This window comes from Branchiostoma lanceolatum, chromosome 7, assembly GCF_035083965.1.
Source record: "Branchiostoma lanceolatum isolate klBraLanc5 chromosome 7, klBraLanc5.hap2, whole genome shotgun sequence".
NCBI lineage: Eukaryota > Metazoa > Chordata > Leptocardii > Amphioxiformes > Branchiostomatidae > Branchiostoma > Branchiostoma lanceolatum.
The window spans coordinates 20,930,362-20,957,943 of record NC_089728.1 but is presented as its reverse complement, the minus strand read 5'-3'; the positions used below and the strand labels follow the sequence as shown (position 1 = coordinate 20,957,943).

Here is a 27,582-nt window from a genome sequence, read left to right as displayed (position 1 = left end):
ATTAAACCACAAAAATGTACTATTATCTTACAAATATGTGTTGATTATTAAATATGAATAGCTTTTTGCTATATTTGTCGAGTAAAAAGGTGTTGTTCAACGAACACCAGGATAGTCAACCCCTAGATTGTAGTGGGAACGTACCAAGTACAACATTCCGAAATGGCCAAAATGGCGCCGAGAACAAAAATATTATCGTTACTTCTCTTACTGAATTTCTACGTCGTTGCGGCCCAGTTTTCCATCAATTACGTGACAACTGATTCCTGCCAGAACCCCACAGAGTACTATAATTTTGCTAACCTCGGCTGTGACACCTGTACTGGCGCCGACTCTCAGACAAGCTCCGACGGTGAGTGGCACAGCAACACCATTTTCATATGTTTTGTTTCTTGTAGATCACCTAGGATATACCTTTATATACCTTTATATATGATATGGTATTATTAATAAAATTATGTGGGATTTTAGTTCGTTGTGACTCTTTTGGTTGTGTCTATGAAGGTGCTGACCTTTGGGCGCTATGAGATTTTCTTTTCGCTTTGAATATCATTCTGTGAAGTATATTTTTGTTGACACTAGCAAATTATACAAAATTATACAAGAATTTTGTCTTTTTTAACCTTGCATAATACACAGATATTCATAATAATATTCCTTATGGCTATGAAGTTCAACATTATTTCCTCAGGTTTTTCCTGTGCTTGCCAAGCTGGATTTGAACTAACTGCAGACATCGGAAGCTCCCAGGTCACCTGTGCAGCATGTGCAGCTCCCACACCTGTGAGTGCTTTGATATCTTTCTTTTACTTAGAAAAGTGTATACCTGCTCGATATATTCCCATTCCCATCTGTCACCTGCACCGCGCCAATCACGACACTCAAATCAAAATTCATATAGTAAGAGTCTACCATTTCACAAAGAGTGTTATAGATACTCTTATTACCCTCGCACTGTGAAAGACTGGAATGAGTTGCCTCAAGAAGTTACTGACCCTCCTAAGTTCAAAGAGGCGGTGCTCCTGCACCTCAGAGGACAATAAAAGTGCAGCGCACTCCCCTGGGCGCTTTACCCCGACAAGAGGGGTGTTGCCCTTTACCAGATCAAGATCAAGCATTGTCATGTTAAACATATAGAAATTACCAAGTGAGGTGCATTTTTAGGTTCAGAAGAAACAAAGGTATAAGCACGCAAAAGAAATGTGAGACCAAGAAATACCTGGGATACAAGAAAAAGTGAAGAAGGAGAGGGTGGGAATGAAGGAGTATTTGTGAACTTGGGAGGTACCTAGTAGAAGCAAGGAGGTTATAAGTTATATAGACCTCCTTGGTAGAAGTAAGTAACAAAAAAATAGAAGGCATATGACAGTACTGTATGTGTAAATCTAAGACTTTGTTAATCGATTGGTACATGACCGTACTTAATGAGGGGACTGGCAAGCAGTAAGTGTAATTCTGTACAATGATGTACATGTATTATGACAATGAGCTCCCCATGCAACGTACAATATTGTTCCCAGGTGACATCAGCGGATGGCTGGGCGTGTGTCTCCTGTGGTACGGGTACAGCACTGGACCCTCTTACAGGGAGGTGTAACCCCTGTCCTGCTGGCCAGATTGCAGGTATGTAACTTCTCTACATGACTGATATAGTACAGGAGTACAACTGCTCTGCAATGATGTCTTATGTGTAACTTGTGTATTTATAAAAAAATAGAATCACCAATTGGTATGAAGGTAAAACATGCTTGAACTGTGTATCAGGATAAATCGACACCTGGGACAACTCGGCCCCTAGCTATTCTGGACAACTCGGCCATTTAGGACAGCCCCAAATACACTTATCATGTGCTGAGATAGTATGGTGCTGACTTGTCCTGGGCTTGGTGCCAAGTTGTCACAGGTGGCCGAGTTGTCATGGAATCCTTGAACTGTCTTCAAAATTTTCCCCTGGATTACATGACTCTGACTCACTGCATACAAGTCTAACTGCAGTGTTCTCGACAGGCCTTTTCAGCATAGGGGCCCCCGATGCTGTGGTCTGGACCCCCGATGCTATGATCTGGACCCCGATACTGTGTTTCAATGAGCATAGGGGTGTTTCTTTCTGGGAAGTACCTTCATAAATCTTATGAAAAGTTCATATTTGGCTTTAGAATGAGTCTGTGACAGAGGAAAAACTTAACTTCACAAAATTTATCCTTCAAAATGCAGGAAATAGTGTCTTATTTGGTTATGAAGTGTCAAAATTTTGTGCAGGAAGATGCCAGACTCCCAACCGTTATCATGTCTTTGGCACTCCGCGAATGACTTGCGCAGCGCAAAGTTGGCCTTCTCTACCTGACCCCTATGCTGTGAAAAAATCCTGGTGAGAACACTTAACTGTGATATGTACGTGTATAAATTGTGATTTCTGTCCCAGTTGAACGCACCACAAACGGGACCCAGACCAGCCAGCGTGACTGTGTGGCCTGTGAGGGAGATACTGTGCCAAATGCAGCAGGAGACAGGTATGCTTCATGCATTATACACAGGGGGTTTTCTAGAAATAATTGCAAGGGGGAGCATTGCAAGGGAGCGGAGCAACTGGTTCCACAGTCTGGAGTTTTAGAGAACTTGAGTAAGCCAAAATGGATCTGCTCCCCAGAGTAATGCTAGGGTCACATTTCCAATCCGGGGCCCGGCCGGGCAGTCTTTGGGAACGGCAATTATGATATAAAAAGACAACCAAAACACAAAACGTACGCAAAATTATCTAAGAGCATAGCTTGTGCAAATTTATTGACATACACTTTGATTTTTCGTTTCCGCAAACAGCCCGGCCGGGCCCCGGTTAGGAAATGTGACCCTAGCATAAGAGGGCGCATGGTCAGGGCATGGGGGTGCAGCACCCTTGTTCCACTGTTAAGATTAACCCCTGATACATGTCTCCCAGTCTTTAAAGGCAGGCTAAACTTAATTTGCGTAAAGCATACTGCAGTATGTTAGATATACCACTAAGACCAGTTCTGACTTGTTTTACACTAGTCCATCATAGATTAGCATTTTTACAATATTTGAAATTCGCGGTGTCGTGATGTAAAACTGGCGATGTCCAAAGCCCTTTGACCTTTGTGATGTCAGATTCCGAGTCGGCCACACCTGCACCATAGGAATTGCTTCAGACGCCATTCCTCCGACTCGGAATCTGACGTCACAAAGGTTAAAGGGCTTTGGACATGGCCAGTTTTACATCACCACACCACGAATTTAATATGTTGTAAAAACGCTAATCTATGATGGACTAGTGTAAAACAAGTCAGAACTTGTCTTAGTGATTATTTAACATAGTGCAGTATGCTTTACGAAATTAAGTTTAGCCTGCCTTTAATGCTACCAAGTTGATGTGAAAACTGTATCACAAAGCTGCAACTAGACATGTTGGTATGATTGTAATTGTAGTTTAAGAGATTTTAAGATATTTCTGATGTCTTACAGGATAGTAATTATAAAATGGGTCGGCAATATAAGAATCTGTATTACGAAGTTTGAATTCACCTATTTTTTATTTTTCTGTCTCTCTGTTTTTCTTTTAGATGTGTCCGCTGCCACCAGAGCTTTATTGATATCAGCGGTGGATCCTGTAACTGTCCCGATCCCAACCAAGTGGTAGGAAGATTTTTGTTGTGATGGTCTAACTTTAACTTGTCTTGATGTAGTAAACACCCTGATACTGCTGGTAAAATTTAAACAATTCTTTTGTTTACGTTACAAAACTGTTGCAGTACTGACAATGAATAATAGAGGTCACTTTTGATCCATGCAACTGAATAAGCTCTGTGATTGATCTGATCCCAACAAAGAAGTAGTTTGTCTTTTACCAATTTATTCTTGGATGGAAAACTGTACCTACAGAAAAGATGTCAAAGGTATATATGATTGAAATGGACATATGTAATGGGAATTAATTTTTTGTGGGGTGGAGAAAAATGTTGACAATTTGTTTTTCCCTTTTCAGCATGGTGGAATTTGCTTCACCCCTGCACAGATTGGTTTGAGTCAAAACCTGGACTTCACATGGGTAAGTTCTTCTTCTTCTCCTTTTTCATCCTGACGGACGATTGGTCCAGCGTAGACATGGCGAAAATCAACAAACAATTTTTTCAAATACATTTTTGGCCAGACCTTCTTTTTTAGGAAATCGTCATCAACAGAAAATGGCACAAATACACTATACTCTAATAGAATAAACCAGAACTGTGTTAACTGAAAGTTAGTCTTTTTCTTTCCTATTGTAGGTGTATATGTAATGTCCTTATGGTTATACTACTTTAAAAGTCATAATTGTCTAGTCAAAAGTGCATTATTTAAGTTTAGTCCATGTTGGTTTGATTATATGGATGGCATCCTCTGGGGAACCCAAAACTGATGCGAGCGTGGGAATAAAAAAAAAGTTGCCTTCATTATGAAATATACATGGTCAGGAAGGATAAACAAAAGTAAACACACCGAGTATGGTTTTCTGAAATATTTTTCTGCAAATCACAGCATGTATTTTCTCATTTTGCAACTGCTTTTTACGATTAACAGTTTGGCCGAAACCTTTTTTTTTATTTTTGGAAAAGGACGAAAATTGATGCGCCCGTGGATGTCATCCGTATGATCAAATCAACATGGCCTTATAGAGAGAGGGGTAAAACCTGTTGCAAAATATACTCTGTCTAAATGGCTTGCTCATGTTTACTTTTAGAAGAAAAATGTGTAAAACTGCTATAATTTTGTCTACAGGACAGTGACAACAAGCTGTCCTACTACATTGAGGAATATCTGCTAGCAGCTTCTCTAGGCTGTACGGTAAGGACAGTCATGTTTAGGATTTCGAATTCACTTTCCTATATATAGAGGGAAAAATGTAGAATATGAAGCTTAAGGCTTATATGGTCAATTCCTCCTTTAGTTCAGGTGGCCATATTTTAAAGTTTAGCGTAGTTTTAAGTGACAGTCTGTTATTTACATGTATCTCATCTATCTCTTAGTCTAACTATGTGACCACAGAAGATCTAGCTGGCAGTTTTCTCCTCCCTTTTTCAGTTTTTCTTAGTGTTTCACTTAGTGTCATGCCCGTCCATTCTCTGATATTATCCTCATATCTTTTCCGTTGTCTACCTCTCTTTCTTCCTCCCTGGACGGTTCCTTGCATGTTATTTTTGGCTAAGTTTCATAGCCCTGGGCCACACTGTGGTGCAGCAGGGGGCTACATGTAGTCCACTGGCAGTGGAGTGTGTTTAACTTCCATACCGGTTCAGAAATATGTACCATTTTTATAAAGTCTTTGGTATGACTCTTATCCAGAGGTGTCCCACCCGGGCGTGAACTCGGGCCTTTGTAATTTGAGCCAGAAGTGACAAAAGCGCAGATCATAGCTAGACCACTACACCACAGGGACACCCCTGTACTGACAGTACTTCAATGAAAAACACCTTTACTTGTACTGATAGTACTTCAATGAAATTTAATGAACATTGATGTACATTTCCTACATTTCCCAGCCTGATACTGGAGCAACAGATACCCAACGTAACCTGACGGCCTGTCAGTTGCTAGGCAACCTGTGCGTGCTCCGCCTCTATAACAGGCAGAACGATGGAACCAACCAAGAGGACGGCTGTACACTGCTGCAAGCTTTGAGTGATGCCAACAACGACAACGTTGGCACTGTACAAGACTGGTAAGCACATTTCAATGTCTAGAGTTATTTTGATTAGCCTTTTGTACCCTGTGTATTGATATGGAATAACACACTTGATTTAGTTTTGTATAGTGAGATTGTGGTGGGTACAAACACAGAACCTATACATCTGTCTCTACGTCCTGTCCAAGAGGACATCCCTAACCAAAGCTAGGACTTATTTTTGGAGTGAGGAAATAAGGGGGCCTGCTAGGGATTCAAACTTAGAACTTCTAGTGTCAGAGTCAACCACCATAAACACAATGCCATACAATACAATTAGATGTTTAATTTTGGCACACTGCTGTAACTTTTGCACAGTTAAAAAATTTGAAGCAGTGTTTTGAGTGTTCAAAACAGTAGTGTGCTTTTTCTTTCTGTATCAGAACTTTGACGATCATGGGTTGTATGGCATTGCTATGGTTTGGATGTCACCCTTTGTTAAAGAGTCTTGCCTCTATTTTTGACCTGCAGGAAAGTCGCCATGCCATGGCTGTATTATGATCACGTGCTGAACGACGTATCAGAGATACTGTCGGACACCGAAATCTCCACCAAGTTCACCTTCAGTGCTGCATCCCAGGTAACATTTCCCACCTGATGTTATACTTATAGATGTTGAAAATGGATAATAAACTCTGGCAATTAAAAGCATTTTTATATGTGACTCAATTTTCCATGTTTTCCCTAGCCAAAGATCAGGTTATGGACAAGAACTATTTCAGATTTATAGAAACTAGAAGATTGAACCCATCTGTGTTTTTGTCATATACAATGTACAGATCTTTTAGATTAGATATGTCACTTTGGTTTTATTATTTATATGAACTGTCACATATCTGTTGAAGTCGGGTATGCAACAATTGCATGGAATTTGAGGTATATGTAAAAGAAATGTTTTTGTAGCATTTTATGAATCATCAAATGACAGTGTTATGCAAAGTTGAATATGAAATATGAAATAGAGAATACTGGAAACTAAACTTTGTGTATGCTCCAACTTGTTGTATGACTATGAGTATGAAATTTGATGATGATGATATGCATTATATCTATCCGATATGAAGGCTCCCTTTTACCGTTATGTTGATATGATATTTTCACTTCTTCATATGAAGCATTATGTTATTTAATGTAATCCATGACAATGCATTGTCTTGTCTGCCACATGTATTATGTAGTTAACAGAGTTTTCCCCTTTCTTTCTGCCCTCTTGGCTTACAGCTGACCGAAATACTTGGAGGACTATTTGTACCGTACCTTCTTCTTCTACTCTTTTTCAGTAGTTTGTAGTTGTTGTGGTTGACGAAGAAAACTCTTGTCTTCATTCTTGCTACAAGTTTAAAGGCTATGTTTTTATTTACCTTTCTACTTGGTTCTTTAACTTATTCTTTTTCTCTTTGAACCTAAAGACAAACCAAAAAAAATATCTATGTCTTGTAGGAATGTTTCGTTACATAAATGCATTTCTAAAAGAACTTTTAAGTGTATTATACTAGGTCTAAAAAGTAGAAAGAACCTATTTGCTTGGATTCTACATTTTAAGGCCTATTTTTTCCAAAAAGTATGTAAAAGAATTAAGATGGCCTTAGCAATAAGATGGATCACAGGAGTCACACAGAATAATTTTCCTCACATGCATGCATGGTACTGAAGAAAAAAATGCTTTTGAATTACACGAATCACTGCACTGTTGCACAGTGGAAAGTTCACAACAGAAGACATGTAAGCCCATACAAGGGGCAATTCATGATCACTGTTCATATAGTTCATTTATTAATTGGGTTGTACAAACATTCATCATGTGTGTTCTTCACCTTGCAACTCACTGTTCCTGTTTGTTCTGAAACACTCATTCTTTTTTCCACTGTATTTACATACTGGTTGGTAGGCAGCAGGCATTTCTCATCAGAAATGGATCTGAATTTCAAAATTCCTCTCGGACGATCCCTATATTGGGACAAGTTTCTTTATTTGATAGCTACACATGGACATTAGGGATAGTCGAATTCCTGCTACATACCCTCCGTCATGCTCATTTTTATACTTTAACAGTTAGTTTACTCTATTTTTCCTGGTGGACTCTGGTCTGCAAGTATTTCCTGTGCCTTGTTGATTGATTAAGCTTGTTTCTCAGAAATGGATCCAGTATGAAATTATTTGTTCAATAGAGCATTCTGGTTTATGCTTATGCTTGTTATCATCGCTAATGAATCTAATACATGTGATGGTTAGAAAATACTCCTGGATTTCCTAACTGATTTCTTGATTTCTTCCCAGTCCTCCAAGTTGGACCTTGTAGTAGCTGCCTATAGTCTGAACGGGGAGTTTCTAGGAATCCAGGAGGTCACGGGTGGACTGCTACAGGTGAGACAGCTGTTTATAGGGTGTGAGCATGTGACATCACAGATTTCTCAAGGGCCGCCAAATTAAAGTTTATCCAATGGTTGTTCTCGATATAACATGTTATACCTGGCTGTAATTGATCTGAAGGGTACTCGGGGGTTATCAGAATACTGATGCTGTAAAATGCAACTGCTGCCTAGTCCAGTTCAAGGTCAAGTTGCCAATGCAATTACGTTCTTGGATTCAGAAAAACATTATCAGCCAAACCAGAACATTCTCCTCTGGTCTTGTCTATGGCTTTAACAACCCACTGGCCCTACAGCCTACAAAAAAGGCTATGGGACTACCTTGACCTACCTTTTTATGTTATGATTATGTTACTGTAATTACACATATACGAATGTATATGTATACATATTGTACTATTGAAAAGCAGAATGTTTCTACTAATAGGTTAAATTTGAACATTCAGCTAATGTTCTTATTTCATTCTTGCTCCACAGCTGTGTAAGGATAGCAACACCAGACTAGATGCTGCCTATGTCTTTGGAACAACCTACTCACAGAGGGTAAGTCTCTGAGGATGCAATGTTATCGTATTCTATTTTCCATTCACCTTCTAACACTGTATACTAGTATTTTGATATTAAGGGCTGTAACTTACTACATGTATATATATGCTAATCAATGATCCAAACAAGTCAGTCAGCATAATATGAATGCATATCAATTGTCATGTCTAGAATCTGATGATGTGTTGAAAAGCAAAGAGAATTGAACATTTTTTAGATGTGTTTTTAAAGTTTGTTTGCATGGAACGACAGCAGCCGGTTATATTACACTGAACAACCCGTCACACCTAACCTTTGCACATCTAGCTGCAAGTGTTGTTTTAAGTTTACAGTGTATCTAGTTAGGATGCTTCCTACTGTACTTGGTGGCAATAAGTTCTACTCTTATGGTAGATAGAAATGTAGTGTCAGGTTTATAATGTAAAGTGCAATATACTAAGCCACCACCCCTTTTTCCTCCCAGTGCCAACTGAACGTCCAAGACTTCTGGAACAACACTGCCTACCAGCAGATGGCCTTCTACGACCTGTGTATCCTTTATCAGGCTACAGAGTGTTGAGTAAGAAGCGATGAATCAAGTCATTACGACAAATCACGTGAAGGGACAATAATACATTACGCAAAACTGATGGCCATTCCAATGATGTATATGCTATGGCCTAGCATGAAAATGTATTTTGTATTTAGGCCATGTTGATTTGATTATATGGATGACATCTGCGCTAGCCTGAACTCAATCAAGCTCCTGTAACGGCTTGCCGCCCTGTAACCGCATAGCCGCCACGGGGAGGTGACAGAAATCCCCGGACAGCTGGAGTTTGCGTTATACAGACTACATCTGCGCATGCATCAATTTTCGTCTTCAAAAAAAGTTTTCCACCATACCGTTCATCATACAATTTACACAAAGTAGCTGCAAAATGATCAAATACATGCTGTAACTTGAAAAAGAAATATTGGAAAACGTTACTAATGTGGTAGAACGCCAAAACCATTTCCTGAGGCAAAAAAAGTTTTCAAATAACAAAAAAGAAGAACCTACATTTTGGTATACCATGCTCTTTGTGTTTAGTCATTTGTTCAACCTTCCTGACCACGTAGATTTCATAATCAAGGCAATTTTTTTTTGGTCCCAATTTTTTTTTATTCGCACACTTGCATCAGTTTTGGGGTTCCCAGAGGATGTCATCCAAATAATCAAATCAACATGGCCTAATGTACAACCCTAATCATTAGACCCTCCTGTGGTTGGAATTGGCTTTTGAACCTTGACCTCTCCCCCAGTTTACCGTAACCCGGATGACAGTGCCCTCCGTACCCTATACGCCATCCCTGTCCTCATCACTAACGTCCAATACAGCAACACAGACAACTCAGGTACGTATCACAGTATGATAGGAGTTAGGCTGGGTGAATGTTATCACTTGTTGAAAGAAAAGGTACACAAAAAAAACTTAAAAGTCTTCAATACTATGCTTTATATACCCCAAAGTCAAGTTCTTACTTGAAGTTGTTTCACATAAGTCCGTCATAGTTCTGGGATCTCCCACCGTTTGCAACTTATGTCGTGTTGGCGCCTTCTCACCTGATGATTGAATTATATGACGTCAGTGTTCTAAATTTCCCAACCAGAATAAAAAATACTTTTCAAGCCATGCTTTCCTGAGGATGGAGGTCGAGGAACTTCTCTACGAATTTAAGGGAATTGACGAGTTAGTGGGCTTTGAATTCGTAAAGTTCCTTGAAATCTATCCCCAGGAAAGCCAGTTTGAAAAGCACTATTAATTCTGGTTGGGAAATTCAGAACACTAACGCCACATAATGCAATCATCAGGTAAGAAGGCGTCAGCACTGTATAAGTTGCAAACAGTGAAAGATCCCAGAACTATGACGGACTTATGTGAAACAAGAAAGAAGTTGACTTTGAGGTATATTTAGCATAGTATAGAAGACTTTTCAATTTTTTGTGTGTCTTTCCTTTAAAGGTTATCACAGTGACTGGTATCTTTGGTGAATTGAAAACAATAGATTAATTGAGATCCTCATATTTTTTCATATCCTTACATGTATAGATATTTTGCTTCAATAGCAGACAGCATGATGTATTTCCTTATTAAATAAGTATGTTTTGTGATGCTTTCAGTGAGCATTGCCAAACTGAGTTTATGTATTCTACACAATCTTTATTGTCAGTGTAACTGCCCTTCAGCACAACACACCAGTTTAACATGTGTAGTACATCAATACAAAATCACATAATAGACAGTGAGGGTAACTACAGGATAATCATGCTTAACCTTTAGCACACTAAAGTAGCCGTTTGGCACCCGGGATTCTCTATTGGTTACAGAGTTAGGCAGCAGGGAGAAGGTTAAGGTACTCATTGTGAAATTCTTACCGTAGTCGGCGACCGGACCAGGTGGCAGTTGGTGCGGCGGTTCTTCCTGGTTGACCCCATTGGTACAAAGTTGGCCGCAGACGGAGAGCCTCAAGTGGTCCGATATGCCAGCAGTTTTTCCATCGGGTAATATGTTCTTTTTTTTGTTGTTGTTGAAAGATCAGAACTTTTTGAAAGATCAGATAATGGCACTGATAATGGTGTCTGTGCATTGTCTGAAATTCATGAAAAAGGTGATTTAGAAAATAAAAAATTTTGGTTGAAAATGATTAATCATAATGGATACAATAAACAAAAGTCCACAAACATTTGATACACATGTATACCCAGTACAAGGCTCGTAGACATAAGAAAGTCCAGATTGAAGTAAGATCAGTAACCGCTAAACCCTTACATTATAGTTACATATTGCACTTAAGGTAAAAGGTAAACTAAAGGTAGTTCTATAGCCTTTTTGAGGACGTAGAGGTAGTGGGTTGGTATCCGCTTTGTCGAGAGCATGGTATTGGAATGTGAAGCCTAACCGTCTCTTTCCACCGCCTTTCACCTCCCCAACCAAAGTCAGGTACCGGTGTTTACACTTTGGTGGAGTGAGGAAAGTTGTGTCGGAGGCATGTCAGAAGATTCAGACCAAGGACCTCTGGGTTCTGGGCTAAACTTTTATGCCAACATGATGGCACAATTTACCATATTGAATTTACCAATGCCAGAACAATTGCACAATTTCTAAAGTGTAATGTGTTATATCCTTCTCTCCAGCGTACAACTGCGATCAGGGAACAGGGAAGGAGAGATCTACCCACCCCTGGTCAGGATCACATACTCCGAGGCCACTCTGGATGACTACACTGCTAATGCCAAAGTCACAGTAAGTCTATAGTCTATAAAGTAAAGTGTCTCTTGGAATCTGAATTTACTCAGGTTGAGATGTCGAGCCTGCTTATGTCATTTTTTGGCAATGCCTCTGTGGTAGAGTCATTTTTTGGTCATGCTTGTGACCCACTTTTAACGTGGCAATATTTGTTCCTTTTGTCACATACATGTATACTTTTCCCAAGGAGATTACAATTTTGTTTTTCTATGCCTTCACGAGCTACATGTAGCTTTACCTTTTTGTTCTTGTATATTTGTGGCTAGGCTTTTGGAAAAAGAGTAGATTAAATTTCAGGCACTATCTTTTTAATTTCTTAAAGGATTGTTAACCATTGCAAGAACCTATAGGGATAATGCTGCCTTGGCATATAGGTTTGTGCTCTTTAATTGCTGTCTAGCTCATTATGTTTCCATCTGTTCACCCCTACAGGTGTCCTTCAGTGTGAACTATGAGATGAGCACAGCCACCTATGAACAGGATGTACAGGTATGTTATGAACTAGTACAGGGCTTGCACAACAGATTGACTAGAGGGCATCTTGAAAATCACTTAATATGTGACATAATAGTTTCTCTAAATTTTCAGAAAGGTATTAATAAACTACTTTGCTTGGTGGAAGGCATTGCTTAGGATAATGACATTGTATTGTAATGATTAAATGTTAACTGCCATTATTATGATGGGTGACTTTCATCAATGTGATGACATGATTTAATTTTGATTTTATTTGAATTGCAACAGTGCAATAAATGTGGGACACAGGCAGCTATTGCTGGTGTCGTGACCCACACACATAATATTGCCGTTTTTACACCTGGATGGAGTGGGGAAATTCATGTAAAGTGCCTTTTTCCCCAAGGGCACAAGATCGGTTGTGTCAGGGGATTCGAACCTGGGACCGCTGGGTACTGGGCCGAAAATCCTGCCGTTACGCCACACGACCCCACTGTCCCCATGAAAAGTCTTAGTGAATTCAGCCATTTGAAAAAAAGACGACTGTATTGTCATATTTCAGATTGCCATAGGTGTGCTGAGTGCGCTGGCCATACTCTGGGCCCTGTTCATATCCACCTCCAGTTGGAGACGCAGAATTGGAGCTCAGATGGTCGACTGTACGGTAAGGACATGTGGAGATTTCCACTTCTAAAGTCACACAGAAAGAATCTAAAATGTTAGTGTGAAAAGAATGCATACAACCTAGAAAGGCTTTATGTTAATACTACATGCAAATTTTTTCTGTGGAAACCAATATGTATCTGAAAGGTATAAACAAAAATTAATGTCTCCCTAATGTAGTGTGGTTTAAATCCCATGATTTATAATTGTATACTAAAGACTTTCAGTCTACCACCTTTGCTTCTTATGTTACCTTTTTCCCTGCTGCCTAACCCAATAACCAATACAACTTTAGTACCAAATGGTTACTGTGCCTTAGGAGGTTGAAGGTTAAGCTGCAAAGAAAAAATATGGTACGCTCATTCTCATTCAAATGTACACTTTTGAAACTTCCATTACCGTTTGAAGTAAGACGTTCCTGGCATTCGGATATGCCACATATTAGGTGCCAAACTGTCGTTTTTTATGACGACCTAAAACTTTTCTCGCTTTTAAAAACGACAGTTTGGCACCTTATATGTGGCATTTCTTAATGACAGGAACGTCCTACTTCAAACGGTAACGGAAGTTATAAAATGTGTACATTTAAATGAGAACGAGCGGGTAGTATCAGCCTACCTAAATACCAACAGCACCTTAAAAGTTTATACTGTATCACTGGTATCTGTGATGGTCATAATTTCATAAGTCACTCATTGTAGTCCAACTTTGGAGGACATACATGTACATGGCAGACTTTCTTGTCTCTGTTTTGATTCCAGTCCCTGTTGAAGTTCATCCTGTATACCTTTGGACCCCTGGGAAACGCCTTCTTCCTTGTAGCCATGGGAGCTGCACTGTCCTGGCTGCTGTTCTTCAAGGTAATAATGATAGGATACAGTCTTAACCATGAACGGGTGAGATTTATTTTGATAAATTTAAAGCTTGTCACCATTTACAGCAAAGTTGGGTCGTGTGGCGTAACGGCAGGGTTTTCGGCCCAGAACCCAGCGGTCTAAGGTTCGAACCCCTGACGCCACTGATCTTGTGCCCTTGGGAAAAAGGCACTTTACACGACTTTTCCCACTCCAACCAAGGGTAAAAACGGCTACATTACATGTATGTGTGTGGGTCACAACACCAGCAATAGCTGCCTGTGTCCCACGTGTATTGCACTGTTGCAATTCTAATCAAATCAAATCAAAGGGCTAATACAGGGACCATTGTAAAAAGTTTTTCCAAGTTTGCAGGGATTTTGCAGCGAGGGTCTTTGCGTTATTTAAAGTTTAGATTACAGAGAGTGCATTGCTCACAGAATTTCTGTATTGCTGTAATGATTTCACTGTGGAGAGATCACTGTGAGGAATGTGGACATACAGTGTACAAAAAGTCATGTAAAACCACTGTGAATATTTCAAGATGTTCAATATCAAGATGTAGGATTCAGGATAATCATTCTTTTTTTTTTATGTTTAAAATGCGATCAAGAAAACAAAGTCTTCCCCACATCTTCTAATTTTTTCCAGCTTATTTACTCTTTTGTTTGTGCGTGACAAGAAGTTATGGTTGAAGATTATAATCTTGTTTTGTCTTTTCCACACAGAGACAAGACCAGGTGTACTTGCTGCTCCCCACACCAGCACAGGAGGAAACCTTCATCATCTACCTGTCTGTGGCATGTGCCCTTAAGGTAATCAAATTTAACCTTCAACCTTTACAGTGGTAAAAATCCTTTTTTCCAGTGTTCTGCAATATTGCAGAATGTCAAAGTTTTGTTCTGCAATTTGACATTTTTTCTGCAAATACGCAAGCCATCATACTACAATCTTCTCAACCTGATAGTGCATATATTTACATCATACTATATAGCTTTATAGCATTGCTGTAATTCTTTCTTTTCTCACTTTGTCTTTAATCTTTACCAGCAAAGTTTGAAACAGTTACTGTTACTAACAGGAAAAACATAACGTGCGTAAAAAATGAAATGAAAAGCGAATTTACTTGAACTTTTATATTGAAATGGCAACAGCAAAAGCGTATTTATTCCTTCAAATCAAATACCTTTTTTAATAATTCCAGTTCTGGTAAGTAGGGAAAATGACATTATATCCTTGGGGAGAATAACAAAAAAAGGGTTCTGATACGAAACAACCTGTGACAAAACTCACAGCCACGGCCCACCTAAAAGACAAAATTTCAATTATTTTTTTCATTCTGCAGAATTGTAGATTGTTTAATTTTTTTTCTGCAATCTTGAAAATTTTTCAAAATGTACACCCTTCTGATGTGTTGATGTCATGATGTTTTGAATATCAAACGTTACAAATCATACTTCCAGTTCTTGATTCCTGCCAACAGATAATCAAATTAAATTCCTTTAATGACGTCACAATACGGCACCCTGTTTAGAACCTGACACTCCGGCTTGCAAAAAAAAGTTCTCTAGAGAAGTAAACAAAACAAACATTATGATATCTTCCAACTGTAAGTAATCACGATGATTATGATTTTTTAAATTTGTTCATTTAAAATTAGACTAATTATTGCAACAGTGCAATACATGTGAGACACAGGCAGCTATTGCTAGTGTCGTGACCCACACACATTTATGTAATATACCCGTTTTTACACTTGGGTAGAGTGAGGAAAGTCGCGTAAAGTGCCTTTTTCCCAAAGACACAAGATCGGTGTTGTCAGGGGATTTGAACCCGAGACCTCTGGGTTCTGGGCAAAAAACTCCACACGACCCCACATGATTATGTACTGTTTGCTTATCGAAAGACCATTTTTTGCTCTACAGTCAAATGTCTAGTTTACTTGTATGGTTTTTGTCAGTTTAGACATGTTTTCCATTTTTCGCACTACAGTGTCTGGAGATGCTTCACTTTCTCTTCACCCAAATGACCGTCGATATCTTCTTCATTGACTGGGAGCGGCCGCGCGGGAAGACCGCGGACGTGGAAGGCGGGAACGGAAAGTCGCAGTCCGTCAGCATGTGGAGAACGTACTTTGTGGCCAATGAATGGAATGAAATCCAGGTGTGTCTTTGATGAATGTTTTTTATTGCGTACACAAAACAATCTGACCATGGCAGTCAACAGACTGAATTGCAGTCAGACTTTACAGTATGTTAAAATCATTCTAATTGGTAAAATCTAAAGACTTAATATTTAAAATCAACGGAAGTTAAAAGAGCTAGGAATCAGCATTGTTACATTCGAGACAGAACGTATACATGGTTTACATGCTTTGAATTGTTTGAAGTATGGTTTCTTTATGTTTCTTTTGTGTTTAGAAAAAACACCATGTACATGTAAAATAGCATTATGCATGCCTGGTAAAATATCAATTCTTTGAAAGAAAGGCAGAAATTTGCTTTAGATTTATGATTTTTCACTGAGACCTTTGTCTCACATTCACCTGTGCAAATACTGTAAATGCATTTAAGGGTGGCTTTAATTTCGCGGCTAAGGGGAAAATGGAGTGTTTGCAGTGGCTTTAAGTTTGCAACAGCGCTATAGTAAAATACTGCTACTGTGTGTTACAGTACAGGACAAAAATGTTTGCGGTGGTTTTAAGTTGTTCTAAAACAGTGAACATAAAACCACTGCGAACATCTCTGCATTTACAGTACTCTTGCAAAGATTTTGCCATTTCAATGGATAGGTTGACAATGTGTATTTTGATCTCTGGCCTTCAATTTGAAATGCTCTATCAAACTGACTGCCTTTTTACTGTTTTTCAGACCACCAGGAAAAGTAACACCGTCTTCCAGCTGTTTACTGTGCTGCTCTTCATGAATGTAAGCTATTGCTACAGTTATATTTCCTAACCAATGCCCATCTGAGTACTTTAATTTTAATTTACGGACTGATTTTCATAATTTGGTAGTTCCTTAAATTGTACCCGTCAGACCCTAGAAGTCTTGCAGTCTTCTTTGGACTTCTTTTTGTCCCCCTTAATTTATTATAACTTATCTAGAAGATAAATGTTCTACGTAGATTTTGAAAAAGTGAAAGAAATACCTCATTTTTCCTTGTTCTAAGCTATTGAAATGAAGCTGCAAAATTAGTAGATACATGCTGTAAATGAAAAAAAGAAATATTGGAAAATGGATGCTTATGTCATACGATACCTCTTTTCCTACTGTAAAACATACTGATTTTGCTGTGAAGTTACTCGTTGCTGCAATCCCTGAGCAGAGTGTTCCAAAAAATCGAGAAAAAAAGATTAATTTATTGTTTAGTGTAACATGTTCTGTGTGTTCAGTTATTTGTGAAACCATCCTTTTTTGGCCCAACTTTTTTTTCATGCTGGCATCAATTTTGCAGTGGCCAAAGGATGTCATCCATATAATCAAATCAGTATGACAGATGTGTTTTTTTTTTTTAACCAGGTGATTGGGTTTGAGAACCTGACTACGACAGATCCGCGTGCATACCTGGTGATTGACAGCGAGCAGTACGTGGGAGGGTACAGCAAACTGCTCCGCTTCGGCATGATGTCCACCGTCTACCTGGTGGTGGCTATCGCACAGGTAAGGACTAATTTTGTAAAAATGCCAGAGTAGTAATATTTCAGGTATTACTAAGTGTATTATATGTAATATATGGATTGATATACGAAGGGCCATGGAGGACAAAGTGCTGTGGAGAGAGCTTTCAGGATTGGTTCGAGCGGGAGCTCGAACTTAGTAAGTAAGTAAGGATTGATATTGAGAAATAGTATTGATTAATGAAAGAGTATAACTTATTATAAAATGTGACCACACTTTTTAGGTATGTGCAGGCCTTTATACGCTATTTTGATGGCTATTGAGTTTTACAACTCAACAAATAGTAAAATCGCGACTAAAATTTTTGAATGGGAACAGCGAGAGGCTGCACGTATTCCGAGAAAATTGGTGTGGCCTAATAGTATATATAAATGTCCAAGAACCAAGGAAATAAAAGTGGTTTGACCTTAATGAATCTTTATTTCTTCCACAGTGGCTTTTCTTCACCTTCTTCTACGAGCGTTTTGTTGAGGACAAGCTGGGCCAGTTTGTGGACCTCTGCTCCATGGCAAATGTACGAGTATCTGCCGTGGGCTATCATATTTCTTATTCATTGACAGGGCTGTCTCCAGGACCCATGACGGAACTTGCTTGTAGTGACGGAATGAAATTCAACCCTATCCATCCAAAAAATATTTCATGGCCTAAAACTGATGAAAATGTATTTTTGTAAGCTTAGAATGACAGATTCTATATTGAAAATCAAATACATTGGCTCCCAAACAATGAGTGGGATAGAAAAAAAATCTAAAGCTGGAGGCAACCCTGTTCATTAACAACTATGTGTTAAAACTTTTACTCAAAATGATATTTCAGCTCACTGGATTCTTTCAACACTGAATCTGAGTGTACCCTTGTAAACCATAATAAAGATTTCAAACTTGTTCTTCTGCTAACAGACATCCAAAAAAGGATGCTAAGCTGGAGAATATTATGGGAAGGTACACATGTATGATATTATGATATTTTTCTTGAGCCTGGGTTTTAAACTCTAAGCATTGCTGCATATTCAACACACAAGGATACAAATAAAGCCATGTTGATTTGATTATATGGATGACATCCTCTGGGAACCCCAAAACTGTTGCAAGTGTGCGAAGAAAAAAAGTTTGGCCAAAAAAAAAGTTGCGTTCATTATGAAATCTACGTGGTCAACAAAGTCGAACAAATGACTAAAATGACTAATCACACAGAGAAGGGTATACCATATTGCATATATGGATTCTTCATATTTATTAATTCACATTTGACTTTGGCATTCTACAACATTAGTATCCCTTTTCTGAAATATCTTTTTGCAACTTACGGCATATATATGCTCATTTTGCTGCTTTGCACGATTTACAGTATGGTAGAAAGTTTATTTTATTTTTGGAAATGGGCGAAAATTGATGTGCGCGCGGATGTCATCCATATAATCAAATCAACATGGCCTAAGACAAGTCAGGGCAAAAATACTTTTGTGTAGATTTTTCTAACTTCTGTCATCCATGATCAGGTGAGTGTGTTCATCATGGCCAACACCCACTTTGGGTACTACATCCACGGGCGCTCCGTCCACGGTCAGGCCGACACCGGGATGCAGGAGATGTACGAGATGATGGTCAGGGAAGAGGTGAGAACGTGCTTGAATATTTTCGCCTATCTTTTATTTCATGATCTTTTTTTAATGGGTGTGGCAGACAAATTAATATAACCAGGCATTACATGCATTTAGTAGATTCATATTCCAAGACTAGCTAATACGAGTACATGTATGCACCCACTGTATACTAATATTGGCAGTAGGAATTTTCAAGGTTTTAGAAGAAAAGACCATTTAAGTCACAAATTTAAAAGAAAAACAACCAATATTTTTATTACTGTAACAGCAGTTTACACACTGTCAGAAAGAAAATGTACAATGTATGTTGATCCAGATTTAGCTTACAAAAGCTATTCTGGTTTCACACAAAAAATGGTTGCGATTTACAGCATAAGGAAGTTTATGTCATACCCACCCTAAAACAACACAAGTTTCAATGCGAAATGCGCCAGAAGTTGAGAAAAGTTGGTGTCCTCAAATAGAAATTGTCACAGTCGCTCATTCCAAGGAGGCCTGATTAAACCTCCTTGCTCATTCCAACGACCGAATCCAGTATTTGAATTTTCGACAGTGTTGCACTTGGGGCACTCGAAATGCATTCTAAATGTTCTATGGAAACCTGTGTGATAACCCAAAGTTATCACCGGTCCCGGCGGTCAGGAACACCTGTATCAAACGTTTTCGCAGCCCAGGTATGACATAAAACATTTTACAGTACAGCGTAACTTAGGTGAGCAACCATCCAACTCTCTTGTCCAGAAGCAAAGTTTCAAAGCATCCCCAGTTCTATACCTCAAAAGATATACTGAGCCTGATTGTGTCTACCCTCCCCCCAGGATAACAGGTGTGGTCAGCGTGGGCTGCTCCCCAACACTGACAACCAGACCTTTGAGATGTCTCTCCCACACAAGCTCAGGGACCAGTACGACAGTATCATCAAGCCCCTGCAGGTGCTGTTAATCCATTAAATATTGCAGTTGGTAATCTCAGCAATTTTTTTATTTTGATTTTTTTTAAAGAACTCGCTCAGTGCAGGCCGTAGGGGGCCACTCGTGGAAGTACTGAACTTATTCTTATTGTAGCAGCATCTCTTCGCCCTAGGTCAGAAACATCAATGCTCGAGACAAGCATGACTTCACTGACCCATTAGGAGAAGCGGGGGTTACAAAGGCTGCTCGGGAAATTCCCTATCCCATTTCGGCCGGAATGTTTTGATCCACTCATCTTTTTCAAAAGATGTGGTGGGTTCTTTTACGTGCTCAAGGTGTGACTCTCCTCAAACACGGGACCTCCTTTTAACGTCCTATCTGAGGGACGTCCCTGTACAAAGCTAGGTACTCATTTACACCCGAGTGAAGTGAGGAAATTTGTTTTATTTTGGGGAAAGAGAGTAGTTCACAGCATTCAATTTTACCGATACAAACAAGGTTCTATAGCTGGCCTCAGCACGGTGATCAAATAATTGCGATGATGAAATTTTAGCCGTTGAATAGTGGCCGCTGTTGCTGAAATTAAGGTACCGCTAACAAATAAAGAATTACAGAATACAGTACAATATATGATATGAGTTTGTTTTTCTTTAAAACAGTTTTGTACCTTCAGAAACTGTTAAGACTTATAATGGTGTGCTGTCTCAGAAGCTGGATAACTTGATGAGTTGATAAACTCTAGCTTGTCTTTGGACTAGCTTTATCTGATGATATTCCTTGTCCCTATTTCTTTGAGGTGATGACTTGTTTGTGTTGTAAAATGCTTGTAAATGAATCTTTATTACACAATGTTAACCCATATCACTTATTCTCCCAATAGCAACAAGCTGCAGCAGCAAGGGGTCAAAACAGACCAAGAGGTAAATATGAACTGTGAAAAGTCTTTTTTCCCCTTAAGCCGAATATTCTTTAGTTCATGACTTGTCTGTGACAGCTGTCTATCATGGTAATTGACACAGTTTCAATTTGACAAATTCTTCACCCTACTCCGCTTAATGGATGGACTGGAAAAGATTTTAAAAGGAGGTTGGTTTGAATAGTATCGGAAGACTTCATAAGATTCCCTGGGACTAGAGGTTTTGTCCATTCTGTCCAAATGAGATTGAAGATAAACATCACTTTATCACGATATGATGAAAAAACGCTTAAAGCAGTTCAACTTTCTTTCCACTTGCTCAACAGAATCTGATACATTCCATCCTATAGATAGATTCAAGTAGATTCTAGAAGGAGATAACCATTACTGTGTACAAATAGGTAAATGCACCCACACTGTAAGAATGTTTATAAATTTAAACTAGTTGTAAGTGATACGTCAAACTTTACATGTTGATTCATTCATATACTTGTTTGTTTGTATGTATAGTTGTAGTAGACCTTAAAAAAGTTGCTGTACTTTGGTTGCATCAATGAAGATTTGTTTTTTATTTTCAGCTGGAGGAGGGAACACCACCAGCGCAGGTGTGGACATCAACCAACAGGTCGATGCTTACAAGAAACTTAACAAGTACCTGGCCGCCTTCATCGACCATGTAAGACTGCCCTTTACCCTTTTCCTATCTAGTCTCAGGTTTCCGTAGCAAAACCTTTGTTGGATCCGTGGGCATGTGTGGTGGCCACCATCTTGATTTTGTGACGTCACAGGGTAGCCATACCATTTCATTGGGAGGGGTGTTATTTGGGGTCGCTAGTGTTCACTCTATTTTTAACAAATCGGCACACAACTGTCACACATTCAACTCAAGTAAAAAGAAAAATTCAGTACCAATTCATATTCATAAAAAGACCCCGTATTCGCTAAACTAACATAGCAAACCTGATTTATATGTAGCACAAATACTTAACTGATCTAGTATTTGTTTTACCTTTCAGTTTTAAAGCCCAATCTTGTATTTGTTTACTAAATACTTTGCTTTCAAGAAATGATTTGTAAAATGTTGATATTACATTTAGTTTGTGTCTGTATTTTAGAAATCATGTAGCACTGTTTTAGAATTAAATTGAATTTCACAAATTCAAATACTTGACTCTTATTTGTCACAGTCCCGTCCAGACATTGACTACATCGTTAAAGATAAGATGTTTCTTGAGAGGCTACTGGATATGGAGTTCTTGGAAACCACAGACAAGGGACACTTCTACAATGGTAACGACTCACTAGTTTCTTTCTCACCAAATACAATGATCAGTCAATAGACAAACCTGAATTTCTATCTAGACGTGGATTGCTTTACGCACTTTAACCATTGAATAATCTTATCTTTAGCATGTCGGTAGAACGTAAGCGTTTAAGGTCCTGGTCGCGTATTCAAGGTTAACATCTCGTATATAGGTTCATATAGTTGCGTCCAATGAAGATATATCTTATGCAACCGCCGTTACTCTGATGCAACGTTGACCAATGGTACGAAAGAGACTCGGCCGCTATAAGAGGTTTGGATAGTAGGCCATACAATGTAGAACGTATGCGCATTACGTTCTGCTGACGTGCTGTTATTTTTCAGCTTATAATGAAAGCTCATCTGTGTTGCTAGTAATAATGATAGTGAGTGCTTAACTTTCTTCCAACACTAAGGTATTCACGGATCGAATTTTCAACGACCACTGTCGCCTTCTTCATGATCGATAATATTTTTCAGCTGTTGGCTTTGAATTGAAAGTTTGAAATACTGTAGATACAGAAATATTCACAGTGGTTTTATGTTCGCGGTTTTCAGAGTGAATTTTTTACCGCAGACTCAAAACCACCATGAAAAGCAGTTCCGTTGTGTGACTGTAGCTCTATTATTGTTTCAAATGCGAACTCTAAACCACTGCGACACTCCATTTTCTCCCTACCGCGAAATTAAATCCCAGCAAACATTTCTGCATTTACAGTAATCACTAAAAGTTAGCACTGTATGTCTTTCTTTGATCTAGATGATGGCCATTCCTTTGATGCTGTGCTCTTCTATGGAAATGAACTGGTGCTTTTGACCTTTGAACTGGTGATGTTCAGTGTGGTGGATCTGATTGGACAGAGCTATGTACTGGACGCTGTTATCACCTACCTCATTTCTCGGGTAATGATATTATTTTAATTTTTCCTTTCAGCAGTTTTGTGGATATTCTTTGTTTTTTGTTGTCGGAAAATTTACAAACACACAACCCGAAAGTCTCACTAGTGTCAAAGGGCAAAATTCAAGTTAAAATTTACATTATGCAAGGGAAGTGTTATAAAATTACTACAGCATAAAATAAATACATCTTAATTTTTTTCTTCTTAACCTTATTTCATTATGCCAGTTACTTATTCACAGTTAACAGTTAAAAGATATTTAAACATGCCTTTGTGGGGAATATCACGAAAGTAAAAAAATCAAAATGAAATTTTTTAGAGATGTTGTTATTCCATAACGAAGGTTATAACGGAATATTTTTCATTCTTTTTCAGTTCATTTCCAACCTGCGAGACAGTGGTGGCAGGAAGAACTTGGCCAAGAAGACTCTGGTGGATGAACGCTTCCTAATCTAGAACTTTTTGAACAGTTAGAGTTTGTTTGACATCATGTTTCAATTGCAAAGTTGCACTTGCACCAGGGCTGTCTCCAGGACAAAATTTTCTTATTGGGACGGACAAAAATTTCACCACATCCGTCCAAAAAATCTGAGCTTCATGACATGAAACTGATGAAAATGTATTTTTGTAAGCTTAAAATGACAGATTTAACAACGAAAGCCAACAGCATGGGCTCCCAAACACTGTGGGACAGAAAAAAATTTTAAGCTGGAGACAGTCCTAACTTGCACACTTTCACACATTCCAGTGAGAAATCTAGTGTATTACAGGACTAGCTGTACAGTTTCGTTGAGTTCCTTCCTACAAAGATAATGTGTTGTGTATATAAGTTGCATTATCTTCAAGTTGTGTTAGCTTCAAAGGGTTGAGAAGTGATTTGTTTTAGTAGAAATACTTGGTGTAAGGATACAATATGTTTGTATTTGTGATAAGAATGAATGTTTATTTGGACACAAAGAAACTATGTGTTTGAAAAGACTTACATTCCTTTAGTTTGCAGTGTACAGTTAACATTGACTTCTCTTGTTTGACCTTACTTCTCTTACCAATGTTCAGTATTTGTAAATGTTGAATTTTTCTCAATATGCTATGTGGTACGTATTGAAAAGAAAGAATTATTACTATATAAGTTTAATGATTATTGAAAATTGGTATTATTCAAAAAGTCAGTTGTGAGCCTATTGTAATTGTTTCTAGAGAGAGGTTTTGTTTGTATATATTTGAGTGATGTTGACATGACAAGTCTAAAAAGGTATATTTTCATATTATATTCTGGGCATATTCAGGTCAATCTAGAAAATAAGTTCTCACATACTGTCATGTATACTTTGTCTAGTATACCTACATGTATTTCTCAAAAAAAGTCTTACTAAAGATATTGTCCGCAACGCTTTCGACAATGAGGTTTTTGTTGACAATTCAAGTTGCTAGTAGTAGTAGATCTAAGATGTAATTTGATGAAAACTACTCAAAGAAGGCATGTCGTTAAAAGTGCACTTAAATGTTATAAGTAGTGACTTCTCTGTGAGTTAGAATGTAGTTGCGATCTTTTTCTCAGGTTATTGCAAGCTTCTCTTAACAAACTGAACAATTAAACGTTTTTCCATGGCTGTTTGACTTGTAAAATAGAAATACGTTTTCAGCAAGTGTCGAAGTTTAAATTTCCACTTCCAAAATATGACGTTACAGGAAAATGATGCATTGGTATGAAAGTTCTGAATGAAGTTTGGCGCATAACTATAAGACTGGAGTGGATAGAATTGTTTTGAACAATCATGTCATTGTTTTGGAGAAATTAGAGAAATTTGGTCTTAACCACATTCGGTAGGAAAAAACTAACAGTTGCAGATATTTGTGCTTGTTGTTGAAAAGTTTTTGTGTCAAGAGTTAACTAGTACACAGAAAGTAAGCACACCTGTTAAAGATTTGTTTCTGCCAATAAAATCTTCTCCACATGTGAAACTTGTGGGCTATCAAATCGCACTTGTTTCCCTGTAGTAGGACATGTCCCTGAGGCACAAACAGTAATGCAACCCCGCTTGGCCATATGGATCAAATTCTGCAGATCCGTGGGCCTGAGTTTGATCCTAGTGTTAGCCCCAGCTATTTTAGCTATTTTATTACATTCATTGTTTCAGGTGGTGACATAAAGCCAGCGGCCCCATGTATGAGGGAGCTTCAGACCTGTCAAACCTCTACACGTAAAAGAACCCAACACACTTATCGAGAAGAGTAGGGGCGACCCAGTGTGCTTGGATAAAATTGGCCTGAGTGTCATCCTGTTTCAGTTCCAGGTGAAGGTAGAGCCTGGAACTGAAACAGGATGACACTCAGGCTAGGATAAAATATGCAAGCCGTAGCGAAGCTGCATGCACTACTAGCTAACAAAAAGTTGAGGTTTGACCCCTTTTTAGTAGTACTTGTGTAACAGTGGGGTTCAAGCGCCACTAACTGACCTGTCTAACCGGTCCGGACCTTTTAGCCTAGCAGTTATGATGTGCGGCCTGTGTGCCAGCGGCCCCGGGTTCGATCCCAGGAGCCAGGATACTGTTCTACTTGCCCTCTTGTGTTTCACTTGTACTGTTGGCTGGTTTGAAAGCCAGCCTTGGTACTCCTATTGTAAACCAGGGGCAGCAGTTGGAACTAACAAAAGCTACACAAATACAAGACAATCTCAAGTTCAAACTCAAGGACCTTGTGGAATGTCTTAGATCTTCAATCTCTTAAATGCTGACAGTTTGGATTGATGTTCAAATACAGTTGATTGATTCATCTTTAATTACTGTAAATGTGAACATGGTTTTTATTTTGGGCTAAGGGGAAAATGGATGTTTTTTTTTTTTTTTTTTTTTAAATCTTTATTCAACAGAATAAAAGCACAAAGACAGCTGTATTACATGAAAATGGATGTTTGCGGTGTTTTTAAGTTTGCGGCAGCGCTATAGTCACATACTACTACAGTATTGGACAGAAAGTTTTGCGATGGTTTTGTGTTCGCTTTCAAACGGTCGCCGTGAAAACCGCAAACATAAAAACACCGTGAACATTTCTGCATTTACAATACTGGGTTTAAAAGTTGTAGGACAACTTGCCTGGCCTTCCTACAGTATCCAAAGATAAGATGACAAAAATGTATAATCACGATTTTAATATATTTAAAATACTGTAATTCACTTTATCTTCATGTGACACATACCAGGGGGCCTAAAATCAATCTTGACCTTTCTCCTTCCAACACCTACCCACATACCAAAATAGTATCATTACAATCCATCTAGACGTTATTCAGCTGACTTTAAGCATCCGGACGCACACACATGCAAGCACACACGCAAACACACTCAAAACAATATCTCCATGAATTTTTTTTTTTCTTTTATGGAGATAATTACTGTAACAGCTGCAAAAGGTAACAGGCCACAGAAGTTTACCCATCAATCAATCTGAGGCTTTGTTGAGAACTTAATCCCTCAATTAATTTTAGTCCTGCTGTGACTGCTAGACTGTAGTGTAAACACAGACCATGTGGCTTCTGTCATCTCAACCCATTAGCACAAAGTGCTTCCTTTTTGGAATGGTCCAATATGTGACCAAAATGGGACTTTGGTTCTATTGTCCCTGCAAAAGACTGGGGTTTTGGAAATTTTGAAAATATTTCATCGCTGTTGAATTTGAGATATTTATAAAAAAAGATGGTATGATCTTACTTTTCTGGTGAATGGTTCAATAAATATGTCACCCCCATCAAATAATGGTTCAGTCGGGAACAAGGTACTGTAACACCAAAGAAGCTGAGAGTGAAACAGAAAGATTTGCTGACTAGCCAACTTGCTTTAGGAAAAGCACAGCTATTTAACAGGTCAGTTCTTAAGCTCTAATCTAATTAGATTTACTTGATCTACAAGATATTCTAGGTTCTAGTCCTGGTATCTTGAAGTTTGCAGCACAAGCTAAAGATATATTTCTTGTATCTAGACATTACATGTATAGTTGTCAATACTGAATAAACATTACAGCAGCTGGTTTGTTTCTTTGCACTTTGTGGCTTCCCTTACATACATGTAAATGGAATGAACGTTTAAGTAACCGTAGTCCCAGGTTCAGAAAGCTGGAAAATGGCGAAGAGAAGTACTCAATGTCTGTACAAAGATGAAAACATAATGCTCCTAAGAATTGTACAGTATCAGAGATTCAGACATCGAATATGGAGTGTTCGCGGTAAGTTTGCGGCAGCGCTATAGTCACATACTGCTACAGTATTGGACATAAATGTTTGTGGTGGCTTTAAGCCAAGTTCGCGGTGAAACGGTCGCTGCGAAAACCGCTAACATGAAACCACCACGAACATTTCTGCATTTACAGTATATTCGATGACTGTACAATTCTAGCATGTAATACTTAAA

General features: G+C 38.6%; 1 protein-coding gene across 1 annotated transcript; it reads left to right on the top strand.

The window, feature by feature from the left end:
- The first annotated feature begins 134 nt into the window (after nt 1-134).
- Nucleotides 135-25,141, top strand: LOC136438105 (meckelin-like). The gene is made up of 30 exons (XM_066432784.1): nt 135-352; nt 692-783; nt 1,521-1,623; nt 2,423-2,510; nt 3,576-3,648; nt 3,998-4,060; nt 4,768-4,833; nt 5,529-5,707; nt 6,182-6,290; nt 7,988-8,074; nt 8,557-8,622; nt 9,089-9,155; nt 9,910-10,002; nt 11,029-11,149; nt 11,783-11,891; nt 12,327-12,383; nt 12,913-13,014; nt 13,775-13,873; nt 14,596-14,682; nt 15,860-16,030; nt 16,738-16,794; nt 17,389-17,529; nt 17,981-18,061; nt 19,046-19,162; nt 19,969-20,082; nt 20,942-20,981; nt 21,556-21,653; nt 22,165-22,267; nt 23,041-23,183; nt 23,555-25,141. Exons 1-30 carry the CDS (start codon nt 163-165, stop codon nt 23,633-23,635), a joined length of 2,997 nt encoding a protein of 998 aa, XP_066288881.1. The 5' UTR covers nt 135-162; the 3' UTR covers nt 23,636-25,141.
- Nucleotides 25,142-27,582: the final 2,441 nt, after the last annotated feature.

Bases quoted from the DNA above. Each gene is read 5' to 3' on its own strand.
- LOC136438105 (XM_066432784.1), top strand. From the start codon at position 163: ATGGCCAAAATGGCGCCGAGAACAAAAATATTATCGTTACTTCTCTTA. The intron at 8,075-8,556 runs GTGAGACAGCTG...CTTGCTCCACAG, and splicing joins TCACGGGTGGACTGCTACAG to CTGTGTAAGGATAGCAACAC. The intron at 19,163-19,968 runs GTGAGAACGTGC...CCCTCCCCCCAG, and splicing joins AGATGATGGTCAGGGAAGAG to GATAACAGGTGTGGTCAGCG.